This window comes from Pteropus alecto, unplaced genomic scaffold, assembly GCF_000325575.1.
Source record: "Pteropus alecto unplaced genomic scaffold, ASM32557v1 scaffold8, whole genome shotgun sequence".
Taxonomy (NCBI): Eukaryota; Metazoa; Chordata; class Mammalia; order Chiroptera; family Pteropodidae; genus Pteropus; species Pteropus alecto.
In genome coordinates, this window is record NW_006494609.1 from 13,166,684 (window position 1) to 13,186,246 (window position 19,563).

The 19,563-nt window shown below is 35.5% G+C and overlaps 1 protein-coding gene and 1 pseudogene across 2 annotated transcripts in view; both read right to left on the reverse strand.

Moving 5' to 3' along the window:
- Nucleotides 1-19,563, reverse strand: part of EML5 (echinoderm microtubule associated protein like 5) — a 123,774-nt gene that overhangs the window by 54,197 nt on the left and 50,014 nt on the right. For both annotated transcript variants that reach the window (XM_006925514.3, XM_006925515.3), the window contains exons 11-19: nt 16,631-16,798; nt 15,843-15,949; nt 15,221-15,336; nt 13,582-13,768; nt 8,244-8,349; nt 6,699-6,792; nt 5,651-5,751; nt 1,194-1,396; nt 455-566 (exon numbers count right to left, since the gene is read on the reverse strand). In XM_006925514.3, coding sequence (XP_006925576.1) covers nt 455-566; nt 1,194-1,396; nt 5,651-5,751; nt 6,699-6,792; nt 8,244-8,349; nt 13,582-13,768; nt 15,221-15,336; nt 15,843-15,949; nt 16,631-16,798 — 1,194 coding nt within the window. The remainder of the gene's footprint in view (nt 1-454; nt 567-1,193; nt 1,397-5,650; nt 5,752-6,698; nt 6,793-8,243; nt 8,350-13,581; nt 13,769-15,220; nt 15,337-15,842; nt 15,950-16,630; nt 16,799-19,563) is intronic.
- LOC112473792 lies at nt 14,900-15,027 on the reverse strand (annotated as a pseudogene).

Below are 19,563 nucleotides of genomic sequence, written 5' to 3' on the forward strand. Positions count from 1 at the left end.
CTGTGGATAAGAGACGACTGTAACAGTATAGGGAAAGGCCTGGAGGTCAGAGTATGATGCGGTGCCTTAATGTGCTGAGAGAAAGTCGATAGAAAATAAGGGCCTGCAAGACTAGTGAGGCAGGGTCAACAAAATACCAAGGTGAAACAAAACGCCACGTTTGAAAACTGACTTCCTGATTGGTGGTAAATGCGATGCTCACATGGCAATTTTCTTTGGAAAGTTAAAAATGTTAAAAATTAACATTAATGATATTGTTCTTGGTTAATATTTTACCACGCGTTTCACAGAAAACAGATTTTGAAAGGACAGCAATGATTCTGGCATTCAGTTAAGTGTGATGCTTGTCTAGTAAAGAAGGAAAAATATATTCCATCTGTTCCACCTTAGTGACCATGTGTGTTAATGAGCCATTCATTTTTTTTCTTACAAAGTGAATTAAGTCTTAAATCACCTTTAGATCCTGGAGCCAAAGCAGCTCTCTTTATAGCATAGGTCTTGAGACATCTTTCAAAGGAATCATCCCAAAGAGCTACCACCCCATCTTTTCCTCCAGTTACGAATCCCTATACAAGTAAAAGGTTCAAGTTAATAAAGGTCCAAATAATTTTTTAAAATAACCTTCTTTATATTGAACACTTCTATAGGAAAGAACATGTATAAGCAAAAGTTATATCTTGTAATGAACGGAAACTAGCATGAGCCCTTTACATTTTTTTACACTCCAAATGGAATCTGCAAAAATATTACAGTGACACTAAACATTCTACCTCTAGGATGGAACTTTAAGAACACTTTCTGTTATCTGAAACCATAAGGTAGCTCTCTGCTGCTTTCGGCAAGTTTACATACATTCTCCTGAGGCTTCAAAATCTCATCCTTTTAAAAAAAAGGATATAACAGTAGCTACCTTGCAGGATATAATGATAATATATTAAGCACTTAAACAAGTTTTGACACATAGTAAGTTATTACAGATAGTAAAATTTTTTTTTTTTTTTTAAACAGCAGACCTATTTTACTCTGTGTTCAGGAGTTTGAAAAGAGGATTAAAACAAAGTCAGAAAGACCAGCTCACAGATTATTAGGGGGTGGCACAGCTAAATTGAAAGGCAATGTTCCTTTACTTGTGAAAATGCTCTACACTCCATGATCTAATTAGGTTTAACTTAAAATATCTTTAGGTTATTTACCTTTTCCAATGAATGCATACTGAAGACTGGCCCATCATGTGCTTTAACTGTTTTTACAAGAAAGATGTCTCTCCAGATGCACACGTCTCCTGTGGATGTTCCAGAGAAAGCCATCTCTTCAGTCCATCCATACACCGCGCACATCATCGTGTCAGTTTTCCCCAGTGTGCCTATGTAGCCTTTTCTTCCAATCAGTCCTCCCCCTGGTTCATAAAAAAAAAAAATTACGAAAGTATCACTTTCAAAATGTATAAAATTACAAAGCAGTGCATTTTCTTTTCTATGGTTGTTACTGTTTAAATAGAAAGACGTGTAACAGCAATGAGAGTTAGTTACAAAGAAAAATATGGGCCTCTCAATCAGTGACTTGAGCAACACCTTGTCTGGCTGGGGCAGCCATACCTACGGTGGCTTTCAGGTCATAGCTTTTAGATAAATAAAACGAATACTAGGTCGGTGTGTTAATGAGCCCTCGGCACTTTTGATTGTTTTTCAAATTTTTTATTACGACATATTTAATACAAAAAAGTATAAAAACAATACAGAAACCACCTATATATCCACTTAGTAACTTACATAAAATTGCTGAAACGGTTGAAACGTGTTGCCAGTCTCATCTTCCTTCTTCGCCCCCTACTATTCTGAATGTAATGTCGATTATGCTCACGCATTCCTTTACACATATTTTCCTACTTATTTTTATGAATCGTTAGGCACTATGTCATATTATTTTTAATGTTTTAAATTTTTCTATAAATACCATTCTGTATGTATATTCTTTTGCAACTTGTTTTCACTAACAATTTGTTGTGGAGTTTTATACATGTTGATTTGTACCTCTAGAAAACTCATTTTCACAACTATACAACATTCCACTATGCAAACATAACACGGTCTGTCCATTTTCCTACTAATAGGCATTTACTTCCAAGTTTTTGCCATTGAGAACACTCTTCTATACAAGTGCAAGAGATTCTCTAGGAGTGGCCGTGGGTTGTACAAAAGGAACAGCATATAGACAAGAGATGTCATCTGTTGCCAAATTGTTCTCCAAAGCTGACACATCAACTTACTATCCCATTAACAGTAGGAGTTCCTGTCATTATCCACCTTTCAGGAACATTTAGGATTGTCAGATTGAGGGGTTGAACTATCAACTGAATTTTACTGTAGTTTTAATTTGCATTTCTCTGATTATTAATAAGCTTTACCATCTTTACCTATTATTACTGACCATTTCCAATTGATATCTTTTGCCCATTTTTCCAACTGAACTCATGATTCATTTATTCAATAAATATATGTAACAGCCACTGTACTAGGGGTAGAGCTATGATCAAAACAGACAACAAAATTCCATGATTTCATGGAACTTCCTGGTGAGACAGTTGATAAATGTGGTAAATAAGTAAAATGTACAGTACGTTTGATGCTGATGGGTGCTATGGAGAAAATGTAATCGTAAACAGGAGATAAGAAATGGGAGGGGTCCATTTTGAGGAGGATGGTTAAGAAAGGCCTCATCGAGAGGGTGGTAGTGGAAGCAAATCATGTGAGAAAAGTGTTCAAGGCAGAGGGGTCAGCAGGGATCTTTAAGGAACAGCCAGAGAGGCCAGGATGGAGTAGCGAAGACAGTAAGGGAGGTGGCAGTGGGAGGTGGGGTCAGAGAGGTCACGGGCAGCATCACAGGCCACTGTTAGAATCTAACTTTTACTCTACATCAGATGGAAAACGTGGCTGTGGAATGACAAGATCCGGCGCTTCATTTATTCACGGGTTCATTCTGATTTCTGGGTTGAGAGAAAATCGAAGAGCAGCAAGGATGAAAAAGAGTCGAATGGTGATTTCGATCACCTGGGCAAATGGTAAAGGTGGGAGCATGGAAGGTAATGAAAAGTGGTCCTACTCCGAATGTATTTGGAAGATTGTCTTAACATAGCAGCCGGTTAGTGAACGTGGAAGGGCAGCTGGTAGAGTGGTGAAGGACAACAAAACCAGACTGACATCTCTCAAAGAGAAAGGAGAATATTAATTGCCAATAAAAAGTCTGAACAACTGTTTGAAGGTGTTTTAGTATGTAGGTAAGAAGAGAAATTGATTAGCAACTAGAGGGTAGAGTGGAAAAGTTTTTGTTTAGTTTTATTTATTTAACCCATTTCCTTTTTGCCCCGAGAATACTCGCAGGCAGCATGTGCAGCTGCAGCGTTTACCCCGAGATAACTCACGGATCACAGTCCTAACCTCGCCCCCAAGGCTTGCCACGAAACATCTCACTTTTATTATTTTCTCATCGCTCTAGTATATATCGATAGTCTTGGGAAACAGATGACAGACGTCATTCTATTTATAGCATTCTGTTTTTAATATAGTAGTGGCATTTCCATTTATAAAATATAGTAATTCTCGATCACTGAAAATGTCAAATCCTGGAAAATGTAGCATCAGGCGGAATGTGATGTTCCGCTTTGTGATGTTCTGTGCTTTGAAATTTACATGAAAAAAAATTATTAAATACTGGTCATAATATGCATTTCTGTTACATTAGGATTAGCAACAAGTGCTGCTTAGAAATAACTCCAAAAACAGCTTTTATATTTTGTTTTCACATTGAAAACTAGCCAGATTTGCTTCAGCCGCAAAGAGTGTGTTTGTGTCAAATTAACACTGGCAGTGAGCTGCACTTTTTTTTTTAAAATGGGAAATGGGTTAAGATGGGGAAGTAACAGGGCACTTGTACGCTAAAGGGAGTCAGGAGAGCGGGAAGGCTGATGATGCAGGAGGAAAAGGGAAGAAGAGCTGGAGCGATGTCCCTGAGCCAGTGACAGAAGGGATCCAGGGCACATGTGGCGGCACCAGCCTTTACTAGAGCACAGACCACACGTCCAGAGCAGGGTCGGTGGACCGTGGACTGTGCGCCAAATCCTGTCGCCACCTGTTTTTGCATGGCGCCCACTGGAGCAGCTGCCCATCTCCTTCTCTGCTCCCAGAGCCGACCTCTCTGACTTTTGGCTGCCAACTAGCAGCAGCCCAGGGCCTGAGCTGGTCACCATCTACAAGTGGAGGACTTTGCTAATGGCAACTGCTGGGCTCCTAAGAATGGAATCGCACTGCAGGAGCTGTCTTGCCTCTTGCCCGCTGCCAGAGCTGCGAAGGTTAAGGCTCTCCAGGAGAAGGATGTGCTAGGATCCATGTGTCACTGCGGCACAGTGAGGTTGGGCACGGGTCCCCTACTCCAACCTGCCAGGCCTCTTCATCACAGCAGGCTGATCTGGGAGATAATGTCTACAGCTAGTGGCTGGGGGCAAACTGGGTAAGGCAGGGCAGGAGTTTTCCCTCCTGTTGTGTAAGCACCTACAAAATAGTCTTGATTTTGTTCCTGGGCCTGGAAAATCTAAAATATTTACTATCTTGCAATTTACAGAGTTTTCCACCCCTGGTTTAGATAATCATTGGTTGGGTTTTCTGATACACACAGCATGTGTTCCTATTGAGCAAGGTCTCGTCATCACTGCACTCAAAAAACTTTTAGTGGCTCCCTTCTCCCAGCAGCCACGGTCCTTAAAGGAGACACTAACAACTTGGAATTCTCAAAGCTGACATCTGGAATAGAAGGTAAGAAGCTACCTGTTAGCCTCAGACCTAAGTCATCTTTAACTTAGTTTACATAAAGCTGTGTATTTAGAGGGTCGGACAGCAGTTACTCAGACAAAGTGGTTACTTACTTCCCACTTGACTAGTAAACTCTGAGAATCAGAACCCCAAAAGTGAGGAAGGATGAAATGCACACCAAACTCTTAACCTTTATCGTTTTATGGTTCAGTTTCAGGTCTACTATATGTCTAATCAAACTTAAGGGGGAAAAAAATTATTCGATTGCAAATATTTTCATTTTAAGGCTATTTACTTTTTTAAGTAAATAGCCTTAAAGTCTCTTATTTCAAAACAAATTTCATTTTTAAAAATTTTTAAAACAAATTTAGTTTTTTTTTTTTTCAAGGCAGAGATAATAAGCATTACTTGCTTGGTAATTGCAATTCCAAGTGACTAAGATATCAAATTTCAAGTTTTGTTTAAATGGATAGGAGTGAAAATTACAAATATGTTTAAAATGTACCAAATAACAGTGAATCACCTTTTTAAAAATTAACTTTTGAGTAATTTCAGAATTTCATAAAAGCGCAAAGGTAACAAACAGAGCGATCTCACATACAGCACTCCTCACCCAGTTTCCCCTAAAGTTAACATCTTACGTTTCCACGACGAATCAAAACTAAGAAACCAACATGTCTGAGATATTACTATTAACTGAACTCCAGACCTCATTCAGATTTCACCTGTTTTACCACTAATGTCTTTTTTCTGTTCCAGGATCCAATCTAGGCTACCATATTGCGCCTAGTTAAATCACGTTTAAAAGTAATCATTTCTTAAATTTCAAAGAAATAAAAAGCACTCACCTGCTCGGCGCCAAAATTTCATGTGTTTAATCCCAGCTGTAATTAATTTATCAGGCACGTAGGGGTTCATTTTTACAACAAAAATTTTCTCTTTACTTCCTCTGAAATAAATACCAGAATGTTTTAATTATGAAACTCTCCTGTAATAATCTTTTGCCTAATCCATACCCTATCCTGATTACCTCATTACTGAATGCTTGGCCTGCTTGTCTCACGTTTGTGCCATGTAAACATGCATTTGTACATTTGTTATTTTTGTCATTATTTTACTAGTAACTCTTCTCAATAGAATCTTAAAAGATAGGAACAGCTGAGAACTGAACTTCTTTTGGATGGCACCTATGATAGATCTATGCGTAGGGAATGCTACTTGTAGCATGAATGAGTTAAAGAAAAATTTTTATAATACTTTATTATAGTTTAATATAGCCTTTCCAAATGTAAAGTTTCTTTTAAACTCTCTTATATAGACATTGTCTACACATGCTAAAAATATAATTTATATTTTTGAGTGTTTTAATGTCTCACTTTAAGAAATAGAAAGTCAAAAAAATAGTTTCTGACATTTCACTATTTCCTCCTTTAAAGAAATTAATATTTTTATCATAAAAATAATACACGCTCATTGTAGAAAATTTAGAAAATAAAAAGCATAACAGAAAAAATAAAGATATATAGCTTCTTTATGATGTATGTGTGTATGTATTTTCTTTTACTCATATATATAATGAGCATTTTATCAGGCTTTCCAATGACTATATAATAGCTTATCATACGGAATTCACTCTACCTGTAAATGGAAGTTTTAGACAACAGCTTTTTCCAATGTCATATTACAGCTACATTAAAAAGTGAGCTCACAAGGGATAAAACTATAAATGAATTCTGAAATTATTTGTCGTTTTACCATGATTATACTACTTATTCAATGGTGATAAAGATGGCAGCAATAGGTTATGTTTGCTTGATTTCAAAATTGGTTTAATTTTCTTTGAAGTCTAAAGTAATCTCAGTATTCTGCCAATGAGATATCAAGTTTTTTCTCTACCTTGCTATTGAGAGTTTCTCTCCTTTCCTCCAGTCCCACAGCACAACAGTGTGGCTGTCATCTATTCCAACCGAAGCCAAACGTTTGCCATCCGCTAGGAAAATTAACCAGAGAGACATACTGACCATTGACATTTGGAAGACAAAAACCATAAGTACATATTCTTAAACCACATTTAAAATTTTATAAAATAACATTAAACGTCAGGTATGCATACAGCTATACAAAAGAACCAGAATTTATAAGGGGTGGAGAATTGCTTCTTAATGCATCTGACCATATCTGCTGACATTTTCTCTGGCCTAATTTATCTTATCCACCAGGTTGGGATGGGAGAAAGAAGAAAGATTAAAAAAGTGGAAAAAGGAAATCAGAAAATAAGAAGGAAAAGAAAAATCAATTAAGAAGGAAGAAAATATTTACTTCATTCAAATTCACCATAAGAACTCATAATGATTATGAAAAGTTAACCAAATAAAAAAGATGTAGGTTACAACTACTTATTGCCATTAATATGACTATTTTTAGGAAAGGCTAATTATTTTAGTTACTATTATCAAGCAGCGAGTAATGAATATGTTAGACAAACAACTGAGCTAAGTCACTCATGCTGACAAGTGTGCGTGTGTGTATAAGCTGAAAGGCTCAAACTACAATAAAACGTTTGCCACTCTGCCATGCTCTCTGCAAATCTCAATTAGTTCATTAGCACTACTATTGTTTCTTGTTAACGCCCTTATTTTGCTACTCATTTTGTTTCTTGACTTTTAGCAAGATCTCTGAATATGTATATACATTTCACCCAAAACTCTACTGTGAATAATTCACTATCAATTCAGAGCAGCAGAAAGTAGAAATTCAGTTTCTTTATATAAAATCCTCTATTAATATCCACTCCCTAGCTTTCATTGTAGATCTATAATTGCTTAACTTTTAAATGTACAGCAAAGAGCTAACCTACCTAAAATAGGAAGAATTATAATTATAGCTGAAATTATTTTGACAAGCCAGCTTAGAATTGTCACTTCATAGAACAAATATTATAAAACAAATATTGCAGGTCTTGCCTCTTTCCTTCTTAGCTTTCATCTTAAATATGATCAAAGTTTACTCTGCGGTTATAAGACACTGAGATCAGGGTTTGTCCAAAGTGGGAGATGCATACCAGTAATAATAATTGAAAAAGTCTTAGGTATTATGTAGACATTTTTTTAAATTAAAAATTGTTGGGGTGACATTTATCAAATCAAGTAAGTTTCAAGCATACGATTCAACAGTATGTCCTACATATTACTGCCGTTTGAGGCCACATGGACATTTTAACAGAAACATTAAAGGGTATTAAAAACGACACTTGTTAAATTATAAAATAGCCAGAAAACCCACACTTCCATTGCCGTGATTGAATAGGACAAGAGCATATACATTTGGTAACAATTGTGAAGGTCACAGCTAAACAAATTGAGGCAACACCGATTAAGATTAAAATGCTATGTATTGCCTCTGCATTTTGATCATTCTTACTGAGACAGGAGACAGTCTTACCTGAGAAATCAACAGCACACACACCACATTGGTGGCAGCCCTTTAATATAGACAAGGGTTTAACGGTCTCTGTATCCCATATGTGAACTGAGGGATCCCTACCTACCTAAAATAGAAAGAATTATAAAAGTCATTTTATACAATTAAATCATTTTCATTTTTTCAAAAGGAAATCATTTTATAGCCTTTGTCATATTTGCTATAGAAATTTATCAAATAAAAAGTATAAAGCATATGTGACTGACTGATTTTCTTACATTTGTCAAAAAGCTGATGAGGCTAGTCCCAGTGTTTCTGCAAATGTCCTAGATCTTTATGACTCCTCAATCTTATCCTATACTTCGTCAATAAAAAAGAATGTTTAAAGAGCACTTGTTATTGACAATGTTCCTATGCTAGATACAATGAATACTAAGACATTCAGGTAAATTTTGCAAACTCATTGGGAAAACAAGATATTTTCAGATGAATGGGAACTTCCGGTAACATATGCTCAATGAAAATGTTGTAGAGAAAATCTTCATGGAAGAGATGATACCTGATCTGGGCCTTCAAGAAGTGCAAGTATTGGATAAAAAGAGAAGCAAGCAAGCACAATCTAGGCTAAGATAATGGTGTAACAAAGACCAGAGGGGTTAAAGCACCAAGCAAGTAAACAAGACTGAATAAACAATTTTACTGCAACACTCTGTTCCTGATCTTTTAACTTGGTTCATGATGCTTGCTGATGCACAGGTAAACTATCAATTCTTAATTATCTCTTGAGGTCATGTATTCACTTTCTTTATAATGATTAAGAGATATTATAGCTTTGTCTATAAAGGTGACTCCTGAATAACTAATATGGTAGCCAATTATCATTAATTCTGAGACTAGTTTTATAAGACAATAAAAACAACATTGCAATCAGCCAATATTTCATTGTTATTCAGCCAAACAATACCCATGACTGTTTTCTATTTAACTTCTGTAGAGTTTGATACTTTTCCTAACTTCACAGTACCACTCTCTCCTGGTTCTATGATCTCCTTGACCCTTAGTATCGAGTTTCCTTCACAATTTCATTTCCTGTCCCTTACATACAAACTTGCCCAAGATTCTGTCTTTAATACTCTGGTCTTTTCATTCCACATTTTCACCCTGAAACTTCCAGTTTCAATAGTTAACAAATGACTCTCAAATTCTGCTGTTAAACTTTTCTTCTGAATTCAAGACTTATATTTTAATTGCCTACTGGATATCTCACATGGAGATGATGATGGAGATGATGATGATGATGATGATGATGGTGATGGTGATGGTGATGGTGATGATGATGATAATGATGATGATAATGATGGAGATGATGACTAACATTTACTGAGAACTGACTTATGTGCCAGAAACTGTTCTAAACACTTTATAAGGATTGACCCATTTAACAATCACAATAACTCTAAGATACTAATAGTACCCTTATTTTACAAGGTACGGAAACTGAGGTATAGAGAGAAAGGTTAGGTAATTTCTCCACAGTTAATAAGTGGAGGAGCTTGAATTTAAACACCATATTCAGTACTGGCTGAATAACCGTATTATCAGAGCACACTTGTGGGGCATGTGTCAGTCAGGGATGAGGGGAGAAGGGAGAGACGAAGCAAGTTCTCGGATATGTTACTTACCCTGAGTCTTAGGAAGAAGAGGAGGAATCAGATAAAGTTGGAGGGTTATACAGAAGTCGAGAGGAAGAATTTTCCAAAGGGGAGAAACTAAGTAAAAAATGTGAGGCAGCATTATTTATGCTGGACAAATTCTAAATAGCTCAGAAGGAAGGAGCATAGTTTAAAAGGAGGTTAATTGTAAGAGACAAAAAAAGGAATTTGGAGAGTTAGACTAGGCTAAATGTCTTGAATTGCATGCTAATGAGTTTAGACATTAGCCTTCAAGCTACTTATAAACACTGGAGAAAAAAAACAAAGATAATTAGTGGATAGGGAAAATGGATAGAGGAAAAAAACTGAAGCCAGGAGACCAGTTGGTTGGTTATAGTAATGGATTAAAAATTATGAAGCATTGAATTGCCAGTAAAGATAAAGCAAAATTAAAACAACAACAACAACAAAGCAAAGCTATATATATCCAGGGTAGAGAATCGAAGTATATTCAGGGCAAATAAGAGATGCAACCCCAGATCTCATTGGTTATAAAGGCTGAAGAACAAGACTGACTCTCAGACTTAGGCAACCCAGTTAGACAGTGCCAATGTCTCAGTAGGAAACAGTTTGGAAGAGAAGCCTAATCCCATTGATCTCCATTTTAGACATGCTGAATCAGAGCTACCCTTAAAACATCTAAATTGTATATATACAGTAATTCGTCCAACTCTTATACTAGATTGTTGAGTGGCACTCAACAATTGAATTAAAAAAAAATTCCAAATTAATCAGTCAATAAACTCAAGTTGAAATCTATAAATGAGATGCCAGGTAAGATTTTTTTCTGCTTCTTTCCCCTCCAATTATAATCACGTTCCTGACAAAAAGGCATAATCTGTATTCTAGTCTCCAAAAAACAGAACACCATTTATGTTTGTCATCTAAATTTCAAAGCACTCAGATAAAATAGTTCAAGGATACTTTTGTTTTTAATAATTTTTTCCATTTTGAAAAATTTTAAGAAATATTTATTTTAGAAATTGATAATTATAGTGATGGGACTGGTTGGTTGTAATTTAAGACAGGAAAAAAATGGAAAAGACTGGGAGAAGTAGAGGAGGCAGCGTGAGCCTCTGACCTGGAAGAAAAGCTTTGACCCAAAGCCAGAAGCGGAAGAGATATGGCTTGATGGTGAAGGAGATCAGAATACATCATAAAGGCAGGATATAGTATATATTATTTTTTTTCATCTTTGAGACACAATTGACATATTACATCATGAAAGTTTAGGTTGATTATACAGATTTTTCTTATGCTAGAGACGACTCAGGTTGATTATACAGATTTTTTTATGCTAGAGACAGACTCAGCCCAGAGATGGCACCAGAGGAATCTACAAAGAAACCTTATTCCATTAGTTTCCTCCTTCATATTTACTTTTCCATTTTGCTGCCCTTGGAAGCCTAAAACTGCTTTCCTTTGTCTTGTCATTTCCCTAGAAATTTATTGTTTTCTATGTACACTTAAAATCTAAGCCACCATTTTTAATTACTTTTGGTTTAGTTTTCTCTGACATGGTGTGCACTGTACCTATTAATGAACCATTTTTCTCTTGTTAATCTTTTTGTTAATGAGTCCCAGCTGAAAACCTAGGATGGTAAGTTCTACCTCCCCTACAGTAGACATCCAGGGATGGCCTACGGGCATACTTTTTTTTTTTTTTTTTTAACGTGGCTTGTATTCCCTAAAATCCTAGAATCATTATAGTAAATGACCAGTTTTTACACTGTATTCATTCCAGTAGTACCAGAGTACTGTCCAAACTCTGCCACAGTACAATGGGTACAATAATTGTGCTTTAAGAGGAACCATTTATATAAACTAAAGGCAAAGGTAAGTGGTGTCCCTGAGGCCCCCACTGACCCTTTTAATTAGTTCTTCCACTGATGCACTCTAAGATTTGAATAGTCCAAGCTACTTGTATTTCTTTAAATTAGCTGTTTTGTTTTGCTTTGCTTTTTTCCCTACTTTTATATATGATATAACACACTTAGAAAACTTTTGAAGGGAAGGTAGACAGGGTAAAGGGGGTCAAATATGTGGTGACAGAAAGAAATCTAACTATGGGAGGTGAACACACAGTGTGCATATATATATATATGTATACATACATATACACACACACACACACACACACACACACACACATGCACATATATGCCTTACTGTTAAAGTGTAAAGCTTAAACTTATTGAATTTCGTTAACCAATGTCACCATAAAAAATTAATTAATTAATTTTTAAAAAGAAAAAAAAAAAAAAAGAAAACATTCTCCAATCTCCCCGTCAGGTAAAATTCTCAGCCCGAACATCGTCATCTCTATGAGGGTTTCCTTAATTTTGAGGCAAAATTAACCAGTCCTTCATTACGTTTCAAAAGGACTTTAGCCATGTCTCTACATTAGTGGTTCTTACCAGGGGGTGACTTTTGCCTCCCAGGCAACATGTGGCAGCGTTTTGGTTGTCACAAATGGGGAGGTGGTAGTACTGGCACCCTGCAGGTAGAAGGATGCTGCATTGCACACGACAATGCAATTATCCTCACGACGAAGAATTATCTAGCCCAAAATATCAATAGTGCCGAGGTTAAGCCATACTTATGACCCTGGATCACAATTTCTCTTGCATATATGTCTTCTCCCCTCAGAATATGAGTGTTTATCATGGCAAGATGATGTCTTGTTTATCTTTATATTCCCAGTACATTTCCTGGCACATAGCACATGTTCTATAAATATGTTTGAATGAATGGAAGAGGGAGGAAAAGGAAGGAGAGAAAAAGAAAGATAGAGTGAGGGGGAGGCAAAAATGGACGGAGGAAACATGGAGAAAGTAGGAGTTTTCTCTCCTTTCAGGGAAGCTATGCAGGATGACACGAGCTGCCCATCCCTTCGCACAACATATCCTAGAATGTACATTTACACAGTGTTTAAATTCACGCAGACCGAGGACTTTAGGCTGTGTTAGTTTTTAGCTGAAAGATCTTTGAGGAAATTATTTAATTTCTTTCAACCTACATTTCTTCAGTTGTAAGCTGGGGGAAATGGTTTCACTCTCATTGAGGTGAGTTGAGACGATACATTAACTAGTAAAGCGCTTACACACAGTAAGACGCTGTGAACATCACCCCTTCCCTTCCTTCTCAACGAATATCCATATGGAGAGGTATCAGTTAAGACTTTTCTCAGTATTTTCTATTTCAGTATTTCCGCTTTGTACTTTGGTAAATCTAAGTAGGTTTCTATCATGGTTGTAAAATAAAAACTAGTCATAAAACATTTGTTAGATAACTCGTTATATTATTTTAGATAATGCAACTTAAAGAAACCGTATTTCTAGTCTTTGTTTTCTTGCAAATTTTAAAAAAGTAAGATTACCCTCAAAGAAGGAAGATAAGCCAGAATTACTCATTTCAGATTAAAATTAAAATAATTGAAATAGAATTTAAAGAAAAACTGTAGGAAAAAGTTGGAGTAAATTTTATTTGTAATATGAAACTAAGATCCAATTCTGAAGAATTCTTTATTCTTCATTCCCTAGAACACAAAAGACAGAATTTTTTAAAAGAGGACTTACTTAATTTTAAAGCCAAACAAAGGTCTAAACTATCTGGCCTGATGTAACACAGTTTTTCAAAGGACCTACCTGGCCTGTTGCCACGTAGTCTTTCAAAGGATGCATGGCCAGGCAGAGAATATCATCATCATGACCCAGGTAAAAGCGCTGTGTGTTCTGCTGTCGATTATAAATGACACCCACTGCTGCCACATGGTACACAATTTCACCAATTTGAGTATAAAACAGATTACTTCGACAGTCATAACCTCTGTAACTAAATGTAGAAAACATATCATATATTAACTTTGGCCTTTTTTCTGATAGTTATGAACCATACAGAGAAGTAGGAACCTTTTAGGTCATTCAATTTCTTGTCTTACAAGATACTAAACCATTAAAATAAAATAAAAATATCTCAGATCCCATAAACTTTTATGAATTGCTGATTATAAATAGCTAAATCCTAGCTACTGAATGAAAAAAGCAAGGTGTAGAAAAATGTATATAGCACACTACTAATATGCATAAGTACAATACTAAATTTGTATACTATAAAATAAAAATAGGTGCTTTTTTACAAGTAAAACAGTATAGGAAAGAATAATATATATTTTTATTTGTCTGTACATACATACATATTTCTGGAACTAATAGTGACAACCCTTGGAGTGGGGGAAATGATGGCTAGAAGGCAAAAATTTCGGAAAAAGAGTTTCAAAGTATACCCTTTTATACACATTACTGAACCATGAGACTACATATTCCAAAAATAATCTAAAATTATACACATCCAGAAAAAAGTAGCCAAATCTTCTTTAAAATGATCACTATAATTCCATTCATAGCAACCTGTCTTTGCACTTCAAAGAAAACCAATTCTTAAAACATAACTGCATAGAAATACTGCCTATTTTAACACTGGAGGAAAAATACGTTTGCTAAATCAATCCCCTGAAATTCTTGAAAGCATTATCAGTCAGGTAAGAAAATGATTACTGCACAAGGGGGAGAAAAGAATTGGATCGGAGAATCTGTTGTTCCAGGAAGAAATGTGAGACCTGTACTGCCAGATGTTGTAAGACAATTCGGAAAATGCATTTTATGGAAATTAAAATGTGAAGGCCAAAATGCTCAGGCCAAAATAAGCTACAATATCATTCCAAATCAGACATATTTAGGGGAGATGATAATCTCTTACATTTTACTTATTCATTTGTTTAAAGACAAGAGATCCATTTCTATAAATATAATACTAAACTTTCTTCGAATTAATTTATTTAATAAACACTTATACAGTGCTTATTGTGTACCAGACATTTTTTTTTTTTTTTTTTAGACAAGGTAACCCTTGGTTGACCTGCAAGGACCTTGTCAGCTTATAATCTCTTAACTTTTTTATTTTTTACGCTTACAGCACCTGATCTTCCTAGGTGGTCTCCCATCCAAGCACTAACCAGGCCCGACCCTGCTTATTAGCTTCCGAGATCAGATGGGATCGGGCGTGGGCGTGTTCAGGGTGGCATGGCCATAGACAAGACAACATTCTAAGTCGCCGCCACAACTGACTATTTCCTCCTCATCAGAACCCTATCAAGTAGGTACTGTTATTTCCATTTTACAGATGGGAAAATAGAGACAATGAGAGGTTACATGGTCTACTCGAAATCACACAGATAATAAATGTAAGCCAAAATTCAAACACATAAATGAAAAAGTTTTTTTATACCCATGAACAAAGTGTAATCGAATACTATTTCCTGGAGCCCGTATTCTTCTTTTAGAAGTACCACTCTGTTTCTCTTTGTATTGTTCTTTGAGCTGAGGTAGATCTTCTTTGTAAACCTTGAAATAATGTACACAAGTAGAAATACTTTTAGAATATATGTTGACAAAGATTTTCGTGGATTCCTAAGGTAACTTGCAAACACTGGTTACTACTGATGACTAAAGTTTTAACAACTGTCTTAAATAGGAAGGTACTTTATGAAATTTACTTCCTTGGCAAGACCAAGCTAATTTACATTTTCTATGTGTCACACTGAGAAAAATATATTTAGTGTTCCATGATATTTTTATGTTTCATAAGATAATATTCTAAAGGGAATAAATGGAAGTGTCCTGGGCCAAAAGCTATAGGCAAATATCACGGTCGCACTTAGTGTATCAAGCACTTACTGTCAAAGAACACTTTACACAAGTATACTTTAACTCTTAAAGGCAGAAAACAAATGGCCACGCATTTCTTGGAAAATTAAAAGCCACAAAAGATAAAAGATGAGCAAACAACAGGGAACAAGATAAAGAAGAAACTGGCCTTTTTCAGGGAAAAATCATGTGATAAAAATTACCTGCCGACGATAGGTGAGCTGTGTCTCTTGTTCAATTTCAGAATCCAGTTCTGGAACATCAGACAGATCTGAATCTGATTCATCACTATTAGAGTCAGCCAGACTTTCTGTAATTTTAAAAATGAGACATTTGTTTAAAGAAGATTAATTTCAAAACAGCACTGTGAAATTAATGATTAAGAGCTGACTGTGCCAACTGACATGGAGACAAGCCATAAAACAATCAAATGAAATTACCTATTCCAGTGACACAGATGTCAGTAAACCGTACTAGAGATTATCTTCCTCTCCACTCACTGCAAACTAAACAGCTCCTTTAAATCCCTTCCCTGGCTCCCCAGTGACCGTTACATCAAATTTAAATGTCTGTGCAAATATAAGTGAATATAACCTATAATTAACATGAAAAATAACTAGAAAATACTATATGTAACAAATGAATTAACACCAGATAATTTTTCTTTGTCAAAAAAACTATCTACAAAACCTACATACCCATCTCTCTCAGAGTAAATACATTAAATGCTGGTGTTGCTAATGTAACTGTTTCTTCACTCATCATTTGACAGATTAAAATGCATCCCAAAGTACTCTATCTATATTCCATGCCCTCTGACATCTGACTTTAAACATATAGACCTGATATTTAAGTTTAAAATTTCTACTAATAAGCTATATTGTTAACTTATGAGGCTAGATTATATTTAAATAGTAAAATAGTTATTTGGGGGGTTACTGACAAGTTATTTGACAGAGAAATTATGTTGGCAGTGTGTACTACTACTCACCTTGGGGTGCTATGTGAAGAGCATCTTTCAGTTTTCTTTCAGGAATAAATTTCCACTGAAAGACAGAGTGATCTGCTCCACCAATAGAAATAACCCACTGATAATCATGTGACCATCTGACATTAGTTACATGAGCTGAGTGGCCAATATATTTTTTAAACTTGGCTCCTATAACAAAAATATACCTTTAAATTGATAAATGCCAATGTACAAACATACCGCCTCAAACAATTTCTATACCTAAACCAATGCATCCTCTTTCCACTGTCTTATGACCAAAGAGAAAAAAACGTTAATTCAAAAATTTGTTGAATGAACAAATGATCTTACTTCAAGGGATGTAAATATTTGTTCTACTGACTCACAAATACAATTTGATAGAAACCACGGGGCTGTGAGGCATGATCTTACTGCTTTAAAAAAAAGCCTGCAGCCACAAGGGGATCGATTTTTTTCATATTAAGATATTTAATGTTTCGGTTTGACCTTTGGTCTTAAAGTGATGTTCAACCAGTCTACTCCACCTCCCACAATTCTCAGCCCCAGCAGCCACAGAATCCTTTTACGACCTCAGTCATCAACAAAATACTTGCACACCTTATACGACAACATATAAAAAGGATTACAGAATATCACCAAATGGAATTTATGCCAGAAGAGCAACGGCTGACGCCACATACAAAAATTGACCCATGTAATATATCATATTAATCATTTTTAAGTCTCTATATTTTGTATAATGTCCTTCAATATGGGTCTGTCTAATGTTTCTTCATGGTTAAATTCAGAGGAGGTGTTTCTGGCATAAGTGATGTGTCCTTCTAGATGCATCATTTCAAAAGGGCTGCCATTCTATCATTAATGAAGTTAAATTGTATTATTTGCTTAAGGTGGTATACACCAGATTTCTTCCATGATAAAAGAATTGTTTAACTTTTTGGTTAGATTTTTAAAAATCTGTATGATAGGAACCACTTTTATAGTTCTAGGTTCAGAATACAGTCTCTGTATCTTGCTTAGATAAACTTGATATTTGGCAACATACATCCTTGTTAAAGTACACTGAATACATAATGTTTGGCCTCGTTTTGAAAACATTTTAAAAGTTTTATATTAAGTTATACAAGGCCTGTATGTCTAGATGGCAAAGCTCTCAATTAAAATCTAGAGAAAAACTTTTACCTTGGTCATAAATTTAGGGATCAAAGCATGAAAGATTTGACCAGAATTTATCTAAAATTACAGCTTACTGCTGCTTAACAGTAACGCTGTTATTTTAGGAATCAATTTTTCTTTTTTTGTAGCTGAATAGAAATCAGTTATTTCTAGATGGATAACCTGCCACAGTTCACCCAGTGGTTTAAGGTAAGATTCAGTCCCATATCCTTTATATGTGTTAATGATTCAGTCCCATCTCATTTTAATGTGTTATGTGCCCAACAAGAGGACTGTGGTTACTACTCCCTTTGATGGGGCCCTTTAAACACTCTGAGGCACCAGAGAGTCTTAAGAGGTAAAGCCAGAGATTCCAGCAAATTAAATTCCGAGTTTTTAAGATGTACTGATTTTGTTATATTTAGGGCTAACGAAGAAGAGAGATCTGAACATCTATTCTAACTGACAATGCTGCATGAGAGCCCCAAGAGAGCTGTAAATAACCCTGTAAGTCCCTTCCAAACTGTTTGCTCCGTGACTTTTCAAAGCTCAGTTCCTCTGGGAGAACCAAAACAGCACAACAGGAAAGTTATGAAATAAGTCTAAGAGAAGCCAGTTACTTCAAATCAAAGGGACTGTGTTAATAATTATTTAATAACCAGCACTGTTTATATAACTATGATAAATGAATATCTTAAAAGTGAACCTAGACACATTTTTCATGAAGTGACACTGACTCACCAGAACCAAGCATACATTCCTACATGCTTCCAGAATTCCCCGTGATTATCCTGCGTCACTATGCCTATGACACCAAAATGTAATAGTCTATTTAGCTCTTACCTCCTCTAATAAACTATAAGCTCTTTGAAGATGGGGTAGTATCTTGTTCACTACATCTCTCTAATACCTGGTACAATGCAAACACCCATTAGGGGAGGGAGGGAGAGAGAGAAAGAAGGAAGGAAAGATCACTTTTTCCCTTTACTCTGCCTTGACTCTTGAGTTGGAATGCTAGATCGTAGAGGAGGAAAGAAGTGTAATGAAGGGAACTGAGTGGGCAAAAAACATGACTCCAACCTTATAATTCACAGATGGGGATGCTATGATGTAAAGAATATTAGCGTTGAAATCAAAAGACTAGAGCTCAAGTGTCAGCTTGACTACTTAATAGGACAGGAGCTGGAGCACATCACTTCTCCTGGGCTCCATTTCCATTTTAATATAAAATGGATTATAAGCTCTCAAAGTCTCTTCATTATGAAAACTCTTATGATAATGATAAAATAGTGAAGGCCTAAACAGTATGTTATCAATTAGGACTAACATCTCAGAGAAAAGATTTATCAAGGCAAACCAAAATAGTCATAGAAGTCTTCCTAATTTAAATACGAAAAGAATAATAATTCTTGGTAGGATAAAGTAATATACTAAAATATTTATATTTTGATGGTCTCATTTATTTTTTAATTTCTTTTAGGGATATTTGAACACAAAGCTAATAAATTGCAGCCATATGACAAAAATTTTTCCCCCATTTACTATGTTTTAATGTCCTTAAAACTTCTTGATATAAAATATGAGAATATCTTTCTTATAAGAAATTCTTCCTTCCCAGAATGTCTTTCTTAATCTAGTAAGAGAAAGAATTTCTTAATACATAAAACAGCACTATTTATTTAAAAAAAGAGAGAAATAAATTTGACTACATTGAAATTAAGAAGAGGTCGACAAAAGACATTAAGAAAATAGAAAGACAAGTAAACTGGGAAAAGACA